The 21110-nt window shown below is 40.1% G+C and overlaps 1 protein-coding gene across 3 annotated transcripts in view; it reads left to right on the top strand.

The window, feature by feature from the left end:
* The window catches only part of AGO2 (argonaute RISC catalytic component 2), a 45117-nt gene that overhangs the window by 15178 nt on the left and 8829 nt on the right, over nucleotides 1-21110 (top strand). For 2 of the 3 annotated variants that reach the window (XM_021532477.4, XM_085573996.1), the window contains exons 2-12: nucleotides 1959-2154; nucleotides 5875-5995; nucleotides 11777-11958; nucleotides 13223-13359; nucleotides 13490-13624; nucleotides 14802-14889; nucleotides 15556-15703; nucleotides 15905-16024; nucleotides 16156-16278; nucleotides 17962-18095; nucleotides 20412-20596. In XM_021532477.4, the coding sequence (XP_021388152.1) occupies nucleotides 1959-2154; nucleotides 5875-5995; nucleotides 11777-11958; nucleotides 13223-13359; nucleotides 13490-13624; nucleotides 14802-14889; nucleotides 15556-15703; nucleotides 15905-16024; nucleotides 16156-16278; nucleotides 17962-18095; nucleotides 20412-20596 (1569 nt within the window). Of the gene's footprint in view, nucleotides 1-1958; nucleotides 2155-5874; nucleotides 5996-11773; nucleotides 11959-13222; nucleotides 13360-13489; nucleotides 13625-14801; nucleotides 14890-15555; nucleotides 15704-15904; nucleotides 16025-16155; nucleotides 16279-17961; nucleotides 18096-20411; nucleotides 20597-21110 lie in introns of all 3 variants that reach the window. The other variant, XM_085573997.1, reaches the window with a different exon arrangement.

The following is a 21110-nucleotide window of genomic DNA, read 5'->3' as shown; positions in this document are numbered from 1 at the left end:
TAAGGTGATATTTGGCTCCGTTTCTCAGGGCAGCTGTTGATATTGCAAGAGCAATGAATATTAATAGTACTCAAATAAAAATTGCTATATTGCCATTGAAGGCAAAACTGTAGTACTGAAACATGAAGTTTTATATTATGGAAATGTAGATCTTCAGCAAGAAGTGACTTTAATGTGTTGATTGAGTTAGTATAGGAAAACTGCAGTCTTTGAAGGAAATGTTTTTATAAAAGGGAGGGAAAAATGGAAATTGGGCTAAATGGGTGGATGAAAATTAAATTAAAAGGTTGATGCCATAGAATATGTTTGGGACACAAGATCAGAAAGAAAAATTTTCAAAAAGTAACAACAAAACCCTCTATCATTTTCCCAGTGTCAAATCTGATTAAGTATTTGGTGCATAGGGAAATTGGTGCTGACTGTTATGAGGCTGGTAAAAATAGGGAGATACTCATGAGTGGGAAGCTGTCCATGGGAAGTGTTGAGGGGTAAAGTGGGGAATTGATGCTACCAATGTTGGGAATTTTATTTCATTAGCAAACATTGCATAAATGTTAGGAATAAGTATATGAAATTTCATCAAGAGGTATAGGAGGCATTGTCAGGAAAAGGAGAATCTGAGCATCATTCAGAAAGCAGCAGGTTAATAGTTATGGATTAGAAAAGTAGATGTATTAAAGACAATATAGCTGGGAGTTCATAGGGAATTGGGAGATGAGCATAAGCAGCTGAAATGGGTTCATGTGCTCTGAGTGGTCACTGGATGGCCATTACAAGGCAGGGGTACAGCAGGCAAAAGCAGTTTAGGGCTCATTAATCTGCCTTTTCCTGCTGAGAGATGGAAGCACCAGTGTGGTTATCACTTAGTCTTCTCCAGAAAGAATGACTGGAAGGATGAGAATGATGAAACCTGATTTATGAGCAGGGGCTAACAGACGGAGCATAGCCTAGAATTTAGTATTAAATGAGTATTTGGTTTAAATCTAGAAGTACAGTCAGGAGTACTCAATATGAAGGCCACTGAATATAACCTGCCATGAATAAATAAAAATGGAAGGATTATTTCTGAGCATTTGAGCATTAGAGAAAGCCAGGGTGGAAAAGTGGTGACAGATTTGTTAATGAAGGGATGTGAATTGTTTCTGGTGCTACCAGAGAACAGAATATGATAATCTTAAGAAACCACACTTGGATTCTTACAAAAGTAATGAGAAACCTCATGGGTTATTTCACATGTGAAGATTTTGCTGCAAGTTGTTGCTGCCCCAGAGCACAGAACACCTTAGCACTGCAGCTGCAGAAGTTTTGAATACTCAAGTTGGTACCTTACAAACTTCTCTATGGATTTGTAATGGACTTTTCTGTATTGAAACAACAGCAAACTGCCTTTGTGCTTCTGCTTCACTGTTGTCTGAGCAACAGCTGATGTTCAAAAATTGAGCACAGCAACAGTAGAGTATTAGCTGTGTTTCCTGTGTGAAGGAAGCAGTAGGATACAGTTTAGTTCTAATACAGGATTTTGCAGAGAGCTACAGCACAGAGGAAAGTGATGGAAACTCCATTTCATAGGTGTTTGCTCAAATAAAAGTGGGTAGATCAGTTTTAAAATTAAGATCTTCCCTGCAAAGAAGAACTTGGTTCTTGCTTTCCTGCTTGTCCTGTGAAATTCCTACCCAACTGACTTGTTGTATAGGAAAATGCAACTGATTTTAAGATTTTTTTCAGTAACTGGGACTAGGAAATACAACAAATTGTGAACCAGCATGAGAAAGAAAGAGAAAATAAGATTCATGGTCTCTGGAAAGCAGGGTTTGGACTTTTTTCTTTCATTCTTTAGGTTGTTTAAAAAGAGTAATGGTTTAAATGTGCTGGGCTTCACTGGTCCAATAACCTGTAAATTTGCTGAAATGTCAATTTGAGACAGCTGATGGCTAAGTTGTACTTTCTCTCTTTTGCAGTGCTCACACCTCCTCCCCCATTGCCACCACCAATACAGGGATATGCCTTTAAACCTCCTCCTCGACCAGATTTTGGCACTTCTGGGAGAACAATCAAACTGCAGGCCAACTTCTTTGAAATGGACATTCCTAAAATAGATATCTACCATTATGAATTGGATATAAAGCCAGAAAAATGTCCTAGAAGAGTTAACAGGTAATGCTGCACTTTGCTTTTCTTCAATTTATTTACAGTCTTGTTTTTCTTTGAAAAAGCTGGAGCCAGGTGCCCTCACTGGTATCTGGAAAGATGTCTGGCTTTAATCAGTGGTTTTACTGGTCACGTCCATTAGCAGGATATGCTTATAATTTTTTTTTCCTCTCCAAGTCTTTACTTGGATTGATTTTGTTAGAATCATAGGATGCTGCTGATTGAAGCCACTGGTGGCAGATGGATAAACTGTATTAGCTTTGTTGAAGCTGGGTCAGTATAAGCCAACTTGATAAAAAGGATTTATTATTACCTGGTTAAATATTGGAGTGTAATTGGCTGAAGCCCTGCAGCAGAGAGCTGGTGTTACCAGCTTGTTTTCTCTTTACCTTTCTGTGCTCACAAGAGGAGGCAAAACCCATTTGTTTGTGGGAGAAGATTATGGAGTTACTACAGCAGGTGAGAAGTTATCCTTCCTCAGTAGATTCTATATAAGGGAAAACTATGCTCCTGAAACAGAGAGCAAGGTGAAAACACGGTTCAGCTGCCCAGGGAAAGGAGCAGCCAGGTCTTGCATTTGGCATCTGTGACCTGTTGGAGCGTGCAACTTCATTGACTTGAAAAAGAAGCGGCATTGCCAGAAGTGAAACTTGAGAATGAGACTTGGCACCAACGGGAAACCACAAGTGTCATCATCATAACTACACCTTGACTGTAGAGGATTGGAATGACCTGTTTATATATTCAAGAGCAAAGCCTTTCCTTGTTAAAAAAGGTGACATGGGTGGAACAAGCTGTCATTAGAATAAACAGTGTGGAATCAAAAAAGCCACCTGAAAGCCATGGTTTTCCTAATGTGAATTAATAAACCTGAGGGCATTGTCAATTGTTACGTTGAGGATTTGGTAATGATAGTGTTTTCACAAAGCAGCATAACTGTGCTTTGCTGCCCTGTTTTTTTTTTCCTCCTGTGGTGATCTATTATTAATTTAATTTTTCAGCTAGTCAAGAGCTGAGGTTAATTTGAAAAGCAAACATTGTTAAGTGCATGAAGCTGAACTCTCTTCTTGCCCAAGGGCAACTGCTGATTTCACTGAGATGCGCTTCCTGCATTGGAGCACTGCAAAACACTTGAGGCAGTCACTTTTTTCATAAGGGAGCTGTGATAACTTTGCTTTCATGAACTGCTGTCCCTGCCACCACGCCAGCTCTGCCAGCTGCTGCTGGCTGATCCAGATTGCCTCTGCAGCTCCTCTGGGAGCCAAGTGCTGCACAGCTCCTGTCTGTTTTCAGTGTGGGGGTGCTTGCCACAAAACCTAAAGTAGTTTTTCTCACTGGGAAGGCAGATTCTGTTCAGTAGCAAGTTCTTCTCCAGTGCCTGCTAATGACCTGCTCTGCTTGGTCAAGTTAGTCACTCCTCTTTTGTGGTGACAGGAGCAGGTGAAGGTCTACACAGGCGAAATGCCTTTTGCAATAAGCAGAGATGCTATAGATGAATTCAGGGCAGTGTGGTAAGAATACAATTTGGATTCACATACTGAAGTGCGTTTTATTTCTTTAGTGCTTACTGCTCTAGTCTGTAGATGTACCTGTAGTCACTTGCACCTGTTTTTTTGGTCAGCTGTGTCCTGTGTCTATACCTATATTTCTGTGTGTGCAAATATATAATCCTACATATATATATGTAGGATTATGCAGGATGCACATGTAATTCAATGCTGAATTATTTTTTTTTACAGCTAGCTTACAGGTTTCTAGTATTTAGGTTACATAATTCACATGTATATAGTAAGTAGTTTTTATCATTGCTTTATATGGTATAACCCCTAGAAAGCAGAGAGGGAGATTTTATTTTTTGCTCTACTCTCTCATCTGTGTCAGCTTTGTTCTTCAGTTTTACTCCAGTGTGTACTGTGACCCTGCAGACCCCACTGCAGGGTGTATCCACTATAGATGCAAGTTCCACACTGAGACATGAGCTGGAGCAGGACTGGAAAACACACAGCTGGGACAATGTGCTCCTGAATTAATACAGTCTGGCTACAATTCTGGACATGCGGCAGAAAGGCCGGATCTTTTGGGGTATTTGGACAGGCAGAGTGGGCAATGTGAGTTTAGTTGTGTGCTGTGGGTGCTCTCAGTTGAATTTTTGAGGATTTGTGCAAGGTGAACTCTGCCTGCAGTTGCCAGCCCAGGGTTCTTGGTGAGCTTGCATGAGCTTGGTAGAACAGTCGTCCCAAAGGGCTGAAGTTAGTGAAGTGGTAAATAACTCTTCTTTTAACTCTGAGTGGAGAAAATAACTTATTTTTCTTAAAAATATCTCCACCCACAGCTGAGAAGCACCATTGCTAATTGTGGATGTGGTTTGAAGCTTGAAAACATAAATCAAGTGGAAGTGTTCATTTTTTATATAAAGCGATTTACAATCAGAAGAATTTGCTCGGGAAGAGAGTGGGGTTTCCATTCTCAATCTTAAACTCAAGGTTGAAAAATACCTCCTTTCTCCCACCCTCCCAGTTATGTACTTATTCAGTCACAACCTGCAGACCTGAGGCAGATATTTCTGGGTCAAGTTTGATTCATGCTTTGCAGGAGGTCAGAGTTTCTTTCAGTGGCCACATCTTATTTTAAGATAAACCTTGGGACGCAGCAAAGAAATTGCCAATTACAGCAGTCTCAATTCTTTCCTTGAGTGAGTTCAGTTTTGTCTCAGATTTTTCAGTACTGTAATACCTACCTGAATGCTGGGTTAATTACCTTGCCAAGTCAGGGAGCATGAACAGTCACCTGCAGCATCTGTGAGCTGCTGGTTGTCAGCAGTGCTGGAGGAGCAGTGGTTTCCTTTCTGTGCCGCTTCAACCTCTTAATGCCCTTTTGCCCCTGACTGTGTGTTAAGATTGCAGCCTGCTGATGGATTTTGGGTGGTACAGGTAGACTGAGGGATATCTCTCTGGGACATTGGAACTAAAAGTCCTTTGGCATCAAAAAGTGTTATTATTCCAGCTGACCTCTCATTGACTGCTTGCTGCTTTGGATGACCAGTGTGTAAGCACTGTGGTTTGACAGGAGCTGTGTGAGTGGTTCCCCATTTATACAAAAATGGAACCTAATTCCAGCTACCTTTAAATGAATGTGTATTTTTAATAGTCACAGCTCCACTGAGTGCAGTAGCCAGTTTTGTTGGATGGATCCCAGTTTTGTTGTGTGTATGAAAAAAATGCATTTAAAAATTATTTTCCTTAGGGAGCTGCAAAATATTTTGCTATCATTGTTGGCATAAACTGCTGTCTTGACATTGGGGCTCTAAGATGGGATAATGATATTTTTGAAAGCTTCTCAGGCTGCTGAGCTTTTGGTCCAGGGTCCTCTGCAGAAAGGGCTGCAGGACCCTGGAGCTGAAGCCCCAGTTCTACCAGGCACCTCTTGTTTTGAGCTTAAGAAAGCACAAGCTTTGACTTTTACCACTTCCAGTAGGTCACAGAAAAGAGGAAGGAAAGCTGAAACCGGAAAAAAACCCCTAAAGATAGCAGTTCTAAGAAAACTGTTTAGTCTGAAAATGTTGCTTTCAGTTCAGATCAGTCAAACGGATCTTGCCTTTAATAGACAGGAGTGGACAACCCTTTCATTTACCTAATGCCTCTGTTGGTAAATATTAGTGTAGTACTTGTTTGCCTCTCAAAATTCAAAGTAAAAAGTTGGATTAACTTAATCTTTTTGCATTTTCAGAGAAATAGTGGAGCATATGGTTCAGCACTTTAAAACCCAGATTTTTGGGGATCGCAAACCAGTGTTTGATGGAAGAAAAAACCTTTATACAGCTATGCCACTTCCCATTGGGAGAGATAAAGTAAGTTTTAAATAGAAAAAATTCTAGAGATTTTAATGTGGTATTTTCAGAATAGAAAACTGATTTTCTGTTTCTGATCTTCTGTTTCTGGAATAGATGTCTCTATTGTTGCCAATCTGCTCAGGGTGTGCTTTGCCAGGACACAAGTGTGAGCTCGCTGTTCTATATCCCTTTATTCCTCCCTGTCTTTCTCCCCACTGGTGTGGTTTCTGCTACTTTAGGGATCTGGATCAGCTGCCCCAGACAGCAGACAATCTCCAGAGTGGCACCAGGGCAAAAGGGAGAGCACAGTTGAGTGTGGGAGAGAGGAGGGAAAATACTGCTCTGGGCAGCAAGAAGCTGTTGTGTCACCTCACTAATCTCATCAAGGCCCACTCTAAGCTTATTCTCACTATCAGTAGCTGAAAGAAGCTCCTCTATCTCTCTGTTGCCTGTATTGGAACCTCTCCTCCCTAATCCTTGATGACTGAGAGCCAAATTAATTTACACTGCACAGGTTAAGACCTGCAGTCTTTGCCCTGGGGCAGCTGGAGAGGACTGGGGTTGTGTTTGCCAGTTCCTGGTGGGGCAGAGACCTTTTTGGGCTCTGGTTGTGGCTGCTCCTGTGCCCATTGACTGCTGGAGTGGAAGGGACTCTGTTGAAGCATGCTAACACACAAGCCCTAGAAAATGATTGAGCCTATGCATTTGTGATCTAATACCAGATTGAATTTCCTGTGCTTTTTTTCATTCAGGTGAGTCCCTGAGGGAGGGCACAGTCATTCTGGTTGGTACTGCTGTAATCCCCTTCTGCTAGGGGTGCACAGTTACAGACGAGGACTCTTCTATCTCCTGGGAGTTGATTACAAGTTTAGACAAAAACAAAACATAAGGGGAGAAGAGAAATACAGAGAAATGTGGAAACTGGGAACCACTCGGGCCCTCTGAAATTCAGCAGCTCTAGCATAGTTCAGGCTGTTGTTTGCTGTCTCATATTGGATGCCTGTGCAGTGCTTGACATAGTTAATAGTTCTACCTGAATCATACTCTTAATTTCTTATGTGCAATTTTTATTTCCTCCCAATCTGTTTAAGTGAAGGCTGTGCAGTAAAGGTCAGACTCTACTCTGGTGTTAATTACTTTTCATTAACTGATAAGGTAATGTCTGGGAAAACTATAAAGGTATCACTAAAAGTCTTAGTGTTTCTTCCCTTTGCTTTCATATACAATATTCCAGTTCCTACAGGTTTGACACACAAAAAGTATTTGCAAAGGTGGAAGGATGCTTGATGAGAGTCTCTTAGGGGTTTGAACAACTCTGGATATATGCAGAGTTGCCTTATAATACTTTACAAATCATGGATTAATAATAGTGTACCTTATGACAAGTATAAACTTCCTTATTTAGTAAGTAAAGGTAAATAAGAAATGGTTTATTTATACATGATAAAAGGGATCAGATTAATCCTCAGATCCAAGGAGACTTCATGAGATGCAAGTTAGCCCTCCTTGCTCTGATAACCATTTTGAGTGGGGCAAAGTTAACAAAATCTTCCAAGTCAGCCTTTTCCCAGGTGTAGGTTACACTATTGGCTTGCATGGACACAAAGGAAAATTGGAGCATCAGGAGCATTTCCTGCTGCCACACTGTCCCTAGACTTCAGTTCCACCATGTATGTTTTGGTGTGTGTGGGCTTTAAAATCCAAAGCATCTGTCTGGTCAACAGGCACAGGGAGAACATCTCATCCACAAAATCATCTCATCCATTCCCAGTCTTGCCAGAGGTGTCATCATTTGGAGTGAGTGGTCACTGAGGAGTGTTTGTAGTGGAGTTCAGCACGAGGTAGTTTCAGGTGGTTTAATCTGTGGCTCACATCTAGGCTCACTTTCAATAAACTCCAGTTTTTCCCATTTCCCATGGTTATAGGACTGTCACTTGCTCTGCTCCACATATATTAACATTATCCTGGAGGAAAGAGGTCACAGAGATAAATCTTGAGCTGTTTTGAATGAGATGTGGGGAAATTTAGCTTAATGAAGGAAATTTTTACATGGTGCTAAATTGGTTTAAGCATGATTTAAACCACTATAAAGCTTGTAGGTATTAGGACTTTCCTCCAGCATAATTAGATTAGCTTTCTTTGGTGGGTTTTTTTTTCTTAACTGTTCTGTAACTAGCAAATATAGCAAGTTTCCTGCACATCTGATTATATTTAAGATCATATTGAAAAGATTAATGAACAATGATTAATCTAGGTAGAACATCTTAATTGACTTGCAGTATGCATTTGTAGTGGAAAAACTGATGCTAAACAGAGGGCTGACACCAAATTGCCAAGTTTTTTTCCCCTCCTGTTGTTCTTTTAAATTAATTAATACACTCTGTCCTCATCTCTTGTTGGTAGTGGTTGTTCTGGGCTTGGTTTTTTTTGCTGGAAGCTCTGCTTCTTTTATAACTTTTTCTTCTATGTACTTTTCTGCTTGGCTTTCATGGTTATCAAATCTGTTTTCATTCCTCCCTTTGTGTACCTTATTTTCAGTCTTTAATTTCTTCATTTTTTTAGACCTTTTAGAACAAATATGGAATGTATAAATATTAACATGGTATATTCCTAGTTTTTACTTGTACACATTGAGAAGAAAAAAGAAGTGTTTAGGACACTGTCAAGGTAGGAAGATATTAAAAGTCTCCTCTTTCCTTGTAAGTTCTGCACAGAAACCCAAGTCACTTCTAACAGTAGCTTTGTATTCAATTCCTGCTTTACTTGTGTATTTCCCTAAAATTCCTTCTACAGTTAAAAGCTGGAATTTAATTTTACCTAAACTTGGAAGTTTTATCACTTAGCAAGGTTCAAGAGCAGCTGATGCATCTTAGCCTACATCTTCGTTAGTCTTTTATTAGAAAAACAGTAATTAGGAATAAACAGAGCAGCAGTTTGGTACAAAATCCTGCTGCTATTCCCTTTTCCAGAAGGAAAGCGTTAATCCTGTCTGTGGCCACAAACTTACTCCTCTGACTTTGTCTTTCTGAAGTACTGCTAAAGGTTCTGCACGTGACAGAAGCAGAGCTCTTTCCTACCTCCATAGTTTGTTAATCTGTTTTCCTCTGAATTCCTGGGAAGGAAAAGCTCTTGGATTAATGGAGAAAAGGTGCATTGTATGCTCAGAGCATGATAAAATAATCATGTGATGTTGCATTTATTTTATGGAGGAGAAGAAATACTAACAATTCTTCCAAAACACATGGTCAGGTTTAATTTTTTTTTAACAGTGATAATGCTTGCTTGTGTGAGTCATTCAGGCCACATCAGCTTCAAGACCTATTCTTTTTAAGAATTGCTTTGAAATTCTTATACAGGCTGAATGATTTTTCACATTCTGACAGTAAAATTCCTTTCATTTAGGTCCCTTAGCTGCAAAATTATCAACTCTGTTGCAATTTAGCAGTGGGTCAACCAGGTAGCATCCTGACATTGTAAACTTTTTTTTTTTTCATTTGGGGACAGAGAATAAAACAAATCTTGTATTTTGCTTTAGGATTTATACCTAATAGTAAAGAACATAGTAAAATTCCCATCTAAAACTACTTTGTCCTAATTTTTTAATATTTTGTGTACTTTGCCAAACATGAGTGTTTATTTGTCCTCAAAAGTACAGAGTAGGATAAATAAAATATTATTGAGAGAGGAAAGATTCTGATTAGCAGTGCCTAAAAATATACATGAACTTTTGGATGTGGGATGTGGACTGGGGACTTTTTTTATATTTTCATGGGTTTTTTTTAGTAGTGTGATACTTAATTAAAAAAAAAAAAAATAGAGACATGGGAAAGTTTTAGTTAAACCTTACTTATTTTAGCAGTGACTCCTAATTCAACTCATTTGGAGTTAGACCCAGCAGCAAAAACTGCTTTAGGCCAAATTCAGCAGTCACAGCTCTGCTAACTTTTACTGGTATTTGCAGTTGGGCACATGGAATAGAATTTCTTCAATCCTGTGTATTTTATTTCCACCAGGGACAAGGGTACTGCAATGCAGATTTCTCTTCATCTCCCATTCCATCATGGTGAAAGGAGTTTTTTAAATTGAGACCAGGAGAGGAGAAAAAGTAAAATTAAGGGTTTTTTTGGGGTTTTTTTTGGTTTTTTTTTTTTTGGTTTTTTTTTTTTTTTTTTGTTTTGTTTTTTTCTATTAAAGGCACTGAAGTGCTCAATAATCAGATGACTTGTGTGTTGCCAGTATTGGGAATACGTATAGAATGGTTGGGGTGGGAAGGGACCTTAAAGGCCATCCTGCTCCAAGCCCCTCCACGGGCTGGGACACCTTCCAGTGGACCAGGTTGCTCAAGCAGGAGTGATGAAATTTGATTTGGAGGAGAGGTTTAAAGGAAAATGCAGGTCAGGTGTGACAGGAATCTTCCATCTGCTATAAGTGAGATGAGAACTTTTTGATGGTGTGGTGGAAAAAAGACCTCATGGAAAGTTTCCAGCCTGTGTGAGCTGCAGACCACAGCAAAGTTTCTTTGCAAAGCTTTCAGCAGGGTTGACCTGGGCCAGACTCACAGCAGTGACCCCAGGATTAGACTCAGTTCCCATTGCTCTCCCACAGCTGTGCAGCTCCTTCTTTGGCTCCAGTCTCCCTGGGGGAATGATGTTTGTGCTGGAAGAGAGATTCAGCTATAATATTAATTTTGTGTGCCCGCTGTAGATGGTCTACTCAATTTTGGGGGCTCACGGGAAGACTTCTTATTGTGTTTTATATTCCCTTCCTATTTTTGGATTATAGCAAATTGTTGCAAGAGATCAGATGTTAGTTCGCTGTTAGCCACCTATTATTTTTTCTAATTACAGTTTGCCTGTTAAGTGAATGCCTTTTAGATTTAAATTGCAAGCTCCCTAGCAGGGCAAAATGCAACGTTTTTTTTATGTATCCAGCACAAAGGATACTCTGATCTTGTTATTTCTTGTAGTCACTCCCAGACCTCCTGATCATTTCAGACAAGCCTTTATTTTAGTCAGCTTAAAAACTTTGGTGCTTAGAATTTCTTTGTTTTAAGAAAGAGGAGAAATCAACATTACAAATAATTACAAGTAATTGGCTGAAGTAATTCATCATAATGTAGTTTGCCACTGTTTTTAGACAAAAAATTCAAAGTAGGGCATAACATGGCAAAGAAGTGCCCCTGTTTCCTACCTGATACCATCACTGGCACTGGGGGTTGTAGTTTATTCTTCCTTTTCTTACTTTCAAAGTAACAGTTTTGGTTTGGTGGCTTTTGGTGGTTTTCTGTTTTGTTTGGGTGATTGATAATTTTTTTTTTCTCTTTTAAAGCTCCTTTCTTCTCTTGTTTGAGCTGTGTCTGCAGCAGCAGTATGTAAAGCACTCTGGTGCTCTCGAGAACAAATAGCAGAAATTCATGAATCTTGGCAGGTGGTGACACCCTTTATTTTAGGCATGCAGGAGCTGACACGAGCAGCAAAGCGCTGGGGCGTGTTAGGGATCTGAAATCAGGTTATGGGATCTTCACTGGGACCTCCCCATTGCTATGAGCGCCTCCAAGTTCCAGTGTTGCCTCGCAGAGGAGATAGATGCCAGCTGGGAGGCACTCCAGGCTTCTGAAATACCCCTTTGGGAAGATGGAGCTGTAAAAAGAGGCTGTACCCAATGCGTGCTGTTGCTTCATCCTTGCTTTCTGTCTCCTCCTCTGCTCCGTGTCGTTGCTCAGAGGAGTCCATTGTCCCTTCTGATATCCCCCTTCCAATGGAAAGAATCATCTTGGTTTGTTGTTTGGCATTGTTGCAGGTGGAGCTGGAGGTGACGCTGCCAGGAGAAGGGAAGGACAGAATATTTAAGGTGGCTGTCAAGTGGATGTCCTGTGTGAGCCTGCAGGCTTTACACGATGCTCTTTCTGGCCGGCTGCCGAGTGTCCCGTTTGAGACCATCCAGGCCCTGGATGTGGTCATGAGGCACTTGCCTTCCATGAGGTGAGGGGAAGCCCTTGAGGTGCTTTAGGTGTGACTTGGGTGTTTTGGTGGCTCTTTGGGCAGTCTGTGCTGCCATAGCCTGGCCACAGTCGTGGCAGTGGCAGGCTCAGGCAAGAGGCCATTGGTGCTTCCCTGGTGGGATCTGGAGCCTCCAGCCTGGCCACGAGAGCCTTTCCCCAGAGTTCTCAAGCTGGCCCCATGGTTGTGTGTCTCAGGTCAGAGGAGCTCTGCCATCTCCTCCTCCCTCTGTAGCCTTGGAGAAGGAGGCTCTCCCTGAGTGGGAAGTGCTTGGAGGTCAGTAGATGTGGAAGGGTGGATTTAAACCAACTTCTTACCCTGTTCCTGTGTCCTTGGACAGCTGTTTATAGCCAATTTTGTATAAAGGTTTCAGAGCTAGGTGAACATTAATGTCACCCCATGTGGCTATTTTGTTAGGAAAGAAAAACTTGGAAATAATTTGTGTGTTTTTCAAGTGGGACCTACAGCATTTCCAGTCACACCCAAGAGATACTGGGCTTAATTCTGCTGCTGTGACACAAGTCACTTAAGACCACTGTGCAAATTATCTTTAATTAGAAAGCAAAGAACAAAGTTTAGTAGGGCTGAACTTTCCCATATTGAAGCTCTAAACAGGTAATATGAGTTAAATATGTGTGTCTTAAAATAGCCTTCTGTTGACTTTATCCTCAAATTTAGGATAAAAAACCATAAAATTACTTTCATCAGATTTTACAGCACAGAAAACAGCCCAGAATGTCAGATGCCTTTGTTTAGAGGATCACATTGACTCTGGATATGATTTGCTTGCTCTTAAGCTTGCGGTACTTAATTATCAAGTACTTAATTATCAAGATGCAAGATGGATCAGAAATATTTATTAGATCACTTATTTACCCTCAGATAATGTCTATAATTCAGAGTATGGGAAGAGATTGTTACCTTGGTATTTTAATCGCAGAGACTTTTAATTCTTTTCTTATGGAGGCACAGCTGAAGTTTCAGTAGAATACAAATAAAAGTTATTAATGCTTTTTTTCTGGAATTAGTAGATATATTGAATTTAAACCCTAGTAGTAGCCAGTTTCTTACTGCAAAAAGCTGGGTTTTGAGAGATGTAACCTGAGTCTTGCCAGGAATCTCAGATTATTGGTAATTTTAAACACTGACATTTCTGTGCTTTTGTGAAAAGGAATTTACGTTAGTTACGGATTTATTGCAATTTTTGCTTTAGTTTTCTAATGTGTATTTATTTGCTTTCTTGCAGGTATACTCCTGTGGGGAGATCTTTCTTTACAGCATCAGAAGGGTGCTCAAATCCTTTGGGGGGTGGCAGAGAAGTTTGGTTTGGATTCCATCAATCAGTCAGACCTTCATTGTGGAAAATGATGTTAAATATTGATGGTAAGTACTAGGAAGTACTTTCTTGTTTCTTTCTTCTTAATGGGAAGGCAAAATTTTAGTTCCATATTTTGGATTTCCTAAGAATTTCCTCAGCATTTTTGTAACACACCATTAATGTTTTTGTCTGCAGTGTCTGCAACTGCATTTTACAAAGCACAGCCAGTTATTGAGTTCGTCTGTGAAGTTCTGGACTTCAAAAGTATTGAAGAACAACAAAAACCTCTGACAGATTCCCAAAGGGTAAAGTTTACCAAAGAAATAAAAGGTAATAAGGAAATTATATACAGCTGCTTTATTCTGTCTGATGTAGTTACCACTGTGTTTTAAATATTTTCTACAGCAGTTTGCCTTATTGGGAGAGAAAAATTTCATATTTCTTGCCTTTGAAACCTATCAGTAGTACCAGTCCCAGTTTCATGACAAAAATGTCAGTTCCTAATCTAATAATTTCTAAATGTTTAATTAGGGATTTAATATTTTTTAAATTACCCAATCTTAAATTTTATGGGATTTAATGTTTTTTTAATTACCCAATCTTAATTTTTTCCAATTACTAATACCAGATTTTTAATATTTCAGATTTTACAAATAATTTAGCAGTGTGTTTTTGCATACTTAGGCATCTGTCTTGCATATACTCTCTTGGAAGTAAATAAGTTATTCTAGTTGTAGTGACTGAATCAAAGAGAGCAGGAGGAAGAAATCTTACTGGTTTTGTTCACTGAAGGCTTCCTCTGCAAAACGGAGATCCTTCCTTCCTGATACTCTTGACAGAAAGCAAGCAACTGTAAAAAGAATAAATCCATAAACCCATCCTGCACCTTCCTTTTGTGTTTCAAAAAAACATCAACAAAATTATCTTTGCCCCACTAGAAGTTATCAAGGAAAGGATAAATAAATCCTGAGTTTGCATTGGTTCTAAGTGTTTTGAAAGGATAATTAGGCACCAAATTGCTTCACTGTGGCCTCATTCCCATGAGCTCCTAGAGAGGCTGTTTGGAGATTCTTCTCCACCCACACCCCCAGTTCATTAGCTCAGGCAGGGCTGCAAGAGTTGGAGGTCTTACAGACCCTGTATGTTTAGACAGAAAGTATAAATAAGGGGTTTTGTTTCAAGGACCTTGTGTGCCCTTTCTGTCCTTTCCCCATCCTGGCCTTCCTTAGAGGTACAGCACTGGAATTTGCAGAATGTGCTCTGCGTCATCTGTGAGCTCTGGGGGCTTTGGGATTTCAACTTGTCTCTGGAATTCTGTGTTGAACTTTGGCTGAAGCTCAGGAGTTTTGAATTTTAAGACTGTAAATTGCCTTTTGAGTTTTGTCTGGGCTACGCTTTGGGGCTAAATAGAATGGTTTTATTGGGCTGTTTAACTGGCCTTGTGAAGTAGTTTAGGGCTGACACCATGATTTTGGAGAAATGGTCATTTGTGCTGTCCAAATTTTAGGTCTGAAGGTGGAGATAACACACTGTGGACAAATGAAAAGGAAGTACAGAGTGTGCAATGTCACCAGACGACCAGCAAGTCACCAAACGTAAAGTATTTTTCTGCTTTTTAAACATATGTTTGGTCTCAGGCTGGAAAAATACCTTGCCTGCATTACTGGGCTGGGAAAAGCTACCTTGAAAAACAGTGCTTGCTTTGGTTAATACCCTTAAATATACCTCAAAGTATTTTCCCAATTTTGCCGTTCTTTTTGTTCTATTTTTATACTATAATGAGTATCATGGCATTTGAACTAATTGCTCTGTTGTAAATCTGGGAGGTTTTTTGGTTGGGTGGAGTTTTTTCTGTTATTTATGGATTTCTTTAAAATTGGAAGAACAGGGTGTCCTATTTGTAGCCTGATGTTTCCCACAACTGGAATAGAAAAGTAATGCCAATTGGGATCAGCCTCCTGATGTTGCTTATTTGCAATCTCTTTTTCCTCCGGAAAAAAGTTTCTTTTTAACTACCAACCAGAGATTTGCAGATAGAGACAGTGATTGCCATTTTTAAGGAAGCAATATAAGGAACAAAGCTGATACCAGCTTTTTACAAGAAGATAACTGATCAGTATCTGAATCTGGTTCTTAATTATTTGAGCGTTGTTTCATCCTCCTTCAATAAGCTTAACTTGTGCCAAGAAATGTACTGAGGAACTGTGGGGGAAGCATTTTGCATGAAGTAATAGCTGCTTTCCATGTTTGCATTCCAACAGATTCCCACTTCAGCAGGAGAATGGACAAACAGTTGAATGCACTGTAGCTCAGTATTTTAAGGACAGGCATAAATTAGTTTTACGCTACCCTCACCTTCCATGTTTACAAGTTGGACAGGAGCAGAAACACACATACCTTCCTCTGGAGGCAAGTAAACTCATAGAGAATTCTGTATTTTGGGACTGGGGTTAAAGGAGTCAGAGGAGAAAAAAGGGTTCAAATAATGGCAAATCGTTTTTTGAGCAGCCAAATGTTGAGACATTTTGTGGTGCCTCAGTGAAAGAAAAGCCACAGGCAAAAAAAACCAGTTGGACTGTGTTTAATTTTCTTTCTGTGGGGATATTTCAGGTGTGCAACATAGTGGCAGGACAAAGATGCATAAAGAAACTCACTGACAATCAAACTTCCACTATGATTCGAGCCACTGCCAGATCAGCCCCAGACCGGCAGGAAGAGATCAGCAAATTGGTGAGTGTTGTGTCAAACATGAGGCAGGTGTAGGAATGGGCTTAATTTTGTTCACCTTTAGCAGGTACTGATGTGTTTGTGCACTGCACACAGGTTATGAGCTTGGCTTTTTTATGTTTTGATCGTTTCAGATGCGGAGTGCGAGTTTCAACACAGACCCTTACGTCCGAGAGTTTGGGATCATGGTCAAGGATGAAATGACAGATGTGACTGGCAGAGTCCTTCAGCCCCCCTCAATCCTCTATGGAGGCAGGGTATGTCCAGTGGGGTCTGTGGTGGCTTCCAGTACCAGCTGTGATGGCCTCTGTAGTGTGATTATTTTAAATTAATTGTGTTGTGTGTAATGAGAGAGCTGCCATGGGTGTATTGTTGAGAATTTAAATTTAGGTTCTCAAAGTCCTTAAATGTATTGGCCAATCTGCATCTTTTTCAATTGCTGTTTTATTTTGTAAAGTAAAGATGGGTTAAAAATGCCTTTTTTTGCCTCAAACACTCTTTTCATTGTGTGTTGCAAGAAGCAGCCTACAAATAGTGGCTCAAATCAATGTGTACGGAGAAAAGCAAAGATTATTTCAATTATCAATGTATATATTTGAAAATATGCTGAAATATTCCTGAACTTCTGGTTGGATTTGAATATTCTGGGTAGAGCAACTGTGTTCAGAGCATCTGTCTTGAGGTATCTCTATCAACATGACTTTCCCCAGAGCCTGTTTGGAATATTTAGCCACAGGTTTTTATTTCACAATGGCTTTTCAGATGGCCCTTCTGACATAATCTTTCTCCTGTGATATCTTTTAAAAAAGTTTGAGAAACAGGATTTTCCATCAGTTATCAGATTTTCCTTCAGGGGCTTGTTGCAAGATAAAAGCTTTAATAGCTGGGATAATTTCATTTTTGGAGGCTTTTGATGAATTTCTTCAGATCATGCATTGCCAGCTGAATAAAATTCTGTCCCTGTGCACAAAAGACTGGTGCCTCCAAACCCATAATGGGAGAGAATCTTGGGTTTCCTGCCTAAAATTCTTCAACTGACTCAGGCAAATTAGCTCAAACCTTGCTTCACTGGCAGGTTAAGGTACCCCAGGCCTGACCCTGATTAGGGGACTGCTTTCATGAGCTATTCTGGCACCAGCAGGCTGGGGGAACTTAATGGCAGATGAATGTTGGAAAGTCATAGTGGGAGAGGCACTGCCTTCAGCACACACAACTGTTTGCAAAATCCATTATCAGATTCATGTGTGTGTCCTGAAAAATGTCCAGAAGCTTTAGTTGTTGCTGCTAGGTGAGGAGAAAGACATCGTATCTGTCTAAAACATCTATCAGTATTTATTAAGGTAATTAACATCACCAGAATTACTTTGGCTGCTTTATTACATCCCTAGTCCTCTAGATAATCCATCCTAGTAATATCTGCTTGGTGGGAGAAATAAAAGTGTTGGGCTGGTCCAAGTTGAATAACTGATCACCTTTCTCAGCTTGTTCGTATTTTTTCTGGAGTTGTGTGAGTGACATTGAACCACTGTTTGCCTCTACTTAGTGATGTGTAAAATATTCACAGTACATAAATTAACTTTCCCTTGGAAAGTTCACTGAACAGTTGTAAAGTTGCTGTAGAAATGTAGGTTCTTGTTAACGTTCGATACTAAGCAAGAATCTTCCATATATAATTTCTATTTGCTGCTGATAAATACAGCAAAGGCAATGATCAGCAATAAAAATGAACAATGTGAGTTTTATTTTTCACCTGGCTAAGAAGCTGTCTTGCTACAGTGATAAAATGATTATTATAAGATGGATGGATTGTTGTACAGGGGAAAGAACGACCTGAGAATATAAATCACCTGCTAGTTGAAGGTAAATAGAAGCAAAGCTAATTTTTGTTTAGCATCAATCAATTTTTGCATTAATGTTTAATTTTTACCTCCCCCTTCCAGAATAAAGCAATTGCTACACCAGTGCAAGGTGTCTGGGACATGAGAAATAAACAATTTCACACTGGAATTGAAATAAAGGTTTGGGCAATTGCCTGCTTTGCTCCCCAACGCCAGTGCACTGAAGTTCATCTTAAGTAAGTGTGTTGTGTAAGGTGGTGATTTTATCTTTTATTAAGGATGCATATGTCATGATTTCACTTCTATGAAGAATATATTTTTGGTTAAATTGTTTAACATATGGCAATACATCATTTGTCTCTTTGTGTTTTGAATTATGGCGGCCTGATTTCAATGCCAGCATCAGGAAATCCTCCAAATCAGACTTTAAAAAAGCCATTTATGCTTTATGGCAGGTTTCTGACCAGTGAGGCCTTAGGACAGGATTTAAGGTAACTGAAATGATGTAATGATGGGTGTTTATCACTAAGTGTTTCTCAGGAGTGACAGCTAAGATATGTGTTCTCTTAGGTTCCTCATGAGGTTTCTGTGTTCTGTATGGAGTAGAATTATACATGCAGAATTTCTTTAGAAGGACATTTTTTTGTCCAAAAGCTTTTCCTCTTCAGAGTATCTGGAACGTGCAAGTTGCTGTATTTGCCAGATGAGTAGCACTGGTTGTTCTATTGACTTTAAGTGTTTGAATGAAACTTTCAGATTTGGTTTCTTTATCTTTGGCTGGGACAGGATTGTTCAAAGACTGTTGTTCCAGTGGCATCTGCCATTGGCTCAGGGATGGTGTGCAGGCCCAGATCCATGTCTGATCCCTCCTTCCACATGCAGCTGCTTTCCCTTCATGCATGGACAAGTGCAGCCTGTGGAGCTGCCCTGGCAGTGACTCAGCTGCTCTCTGGGAGGTGAATGCAAAGCAGGGATTGCTCACACCAGTGGCATTGCCGTGGCACTGTTTTTCCAATGGATTGCCAAACAGCTCGGGAGCTTTTCCCTAAGAAGTGATGAGCAAAAGCTGGGAATCTTTTTACTGCCCATTGTGTGAGGAGGGGAGGAACTTGTTCTCTCCAGGCACAAGTCAAGAACTGGGCTGCCAGAGAACCTTCCCTTCCATGATGTTGCTTCTAGTGGAAATGCTGTGTAAGCCAAGTTACCCAGTTTTGAGAAATAGGCACAAGTCCTCAACATAATGAGCCAAAATAAAATTATTTGGATAGCTTAGAATGAGTTTGTATTTACCATGAAAGGACATTGCTTAATGCTAGGAAAATGTCTGCATCCTGTTCCATCTTGTGGCTTCTTGTTACATCTTGTTGATCAAGTTGGAACTCAAATGCTGCTGATTCATCAGAGTAACCACCCTCAAATGTTCTAAAAGTCTTCAAAATCATCCTGCTTTACCTCTTGGGAACAGAGAAAACTTTTCCTTATGGGCACTGTACTTCCAGATGGACTTTAAAAGGCTCAAACCCTTACTTGTTTCAGACTTGAATGTTGAAATCACAGAAGGGTTTGGGTTGGAAGGGACCTTAAAGATCATCTTGTTCCAACCCCTCTTCCTTGGGCAGGGACACCATGTCTTAGATCAGGTTGCTCCAAGCCTCATCCAGCCTGGCCTTGAACACTCCCAGGGATGGGGAGATGTTCTGCCACTGACTGTGCTGTAGTAAGTGCTTGTTTTTCCAGAGGAAATACTCATTTTCTGCAAGGAGCCTCAGGCTGCAGGGCTGAAGCTCACAGGCTGTTGTGATTCATGCAAGTTAACAAGAGGTTTGGAAGAAGCTAGATCTCCACACCCTCTCAGTCAGTGACACCCTGGCACCTTGTGGTGGAGATGAGCAGTGTTTTAGACAGCTGGAGGGGTTACTCACTCCAACCTAATAAAAAGGGCATTTATCAATGAGATAAAAAGGCTCTGAGGTGGAAGCCTCTGAACAAATTAGGTTGTCTCCATATCTGACTACTTCCATCAAAGGGTGACTTTTTTCCACCAGCCTAGGAGAAGGTTTGCCACCACCTCCAGGATACACATTTTCTCTGGTATCTGTGAAATTGTGCATTGTTACGGATGCTAAAGCAATTCACTGAGACAATTGCTGGTAATTTCTGTTGGTTGTTTTCATCATGAAGAAAAAAGAGAACTCTCCAGCCTTTTCTGTGGTTGTAACAGATGGAATTATGTTAGAGCAGGCTGTGCCAAATTGTCATTATTGCAGTCTTTTTGCAGAAAGTATTTTATCCTGTATTCCCATAGAAATAAGGTAGAATTTGCTTTGGAAATGAGGTCTTTTTATTAATGTTGTTATTTATACAGCATATTTCCTATCTTTCCTTCAGTGACTACACAGGCATTGTCAATTAAAGATGCACATGGGGTTAAATTCCCGGTTTTTGGACGGGACAACTTTGCACGTTTAACAGGATTGTTCCATTAAAAATAAATAAGATGAAAAATCAAGATGACTGTCTGATAATGTAATGTATTTATGTGCCTTGCCCAGGTCCTTCACAGAACAGCTGAGGAAGATTTCCAGGGATGCTGGAATGCCAATCCAGGGGCAGCCTTGCTTCTGTAAATATGCCCAGGGAGCCGACAGCGTGGAGCCCATGTTCAGACACCTCAAGAACACTTACACTGGGCTGCAGCTTGTCGTGGTCATTTTGCCAGGAAAAACACCAGTCTATGGTCAGTGAGTGGAAATGGTGCATTTCAGTCACAGTTTTGTGTTTTTTTTGTGAGCTGTCCAAAGGAGAGAGGTTTAATGCTGTTTTAACTCTATAAATTCCAGTTAGGGAACGGGCTGTAAACTAATTTTACTATTTTTCTTGTGCTGCATGATGTTTTATATTAAGACCTAAGTATTTTCAGTATGTTTTCTATGCTTTTAATTTGTTTTTCCCCATTCTCCCTGCTGGTTGCATTTGAGAAAGCCAACACAGGGCTTTGGTGAGATTGACATTGACAGGCAGTGGATTATAATATGCTTAATGAAACTTGTGTGCTGAAAATACCAAGTGAGTGAAGAAGTAATGACTTCAAGAGCTCTGTCACTTTTAGAACACTTTTGCTTACTCACACAATCTCCCTTTGGCAAAAAAATGTTGAGTGAAGGAGATTTGTGTATTTTCTTTTAATTTCAAATTTTAAACTCGGATTTCAAGGATACAGATGCACAGAAAGTGAAAATACAGCAAAATAA

The sequence above is a fragment of the Lonchura striata genome, chromosome 2 (assembly GCF_050655825.1).
Source record: "Lonchura striata isolate lonStrDom1 chromosome 2, ASM5065582v1, whole genome shotgun sequence".
Classification (NCBI taxonomy): domain Eukaryota; kingdom Metazoa; phylum Chordata; class Aves; order Passeriformes; family Estrildidae; genus Lonchura; species Lonchura striata.
Note: the sequence above shows the minus strand (reverse complement) of the source record. Positions and strands in the feature narration are given on the sequence as shown.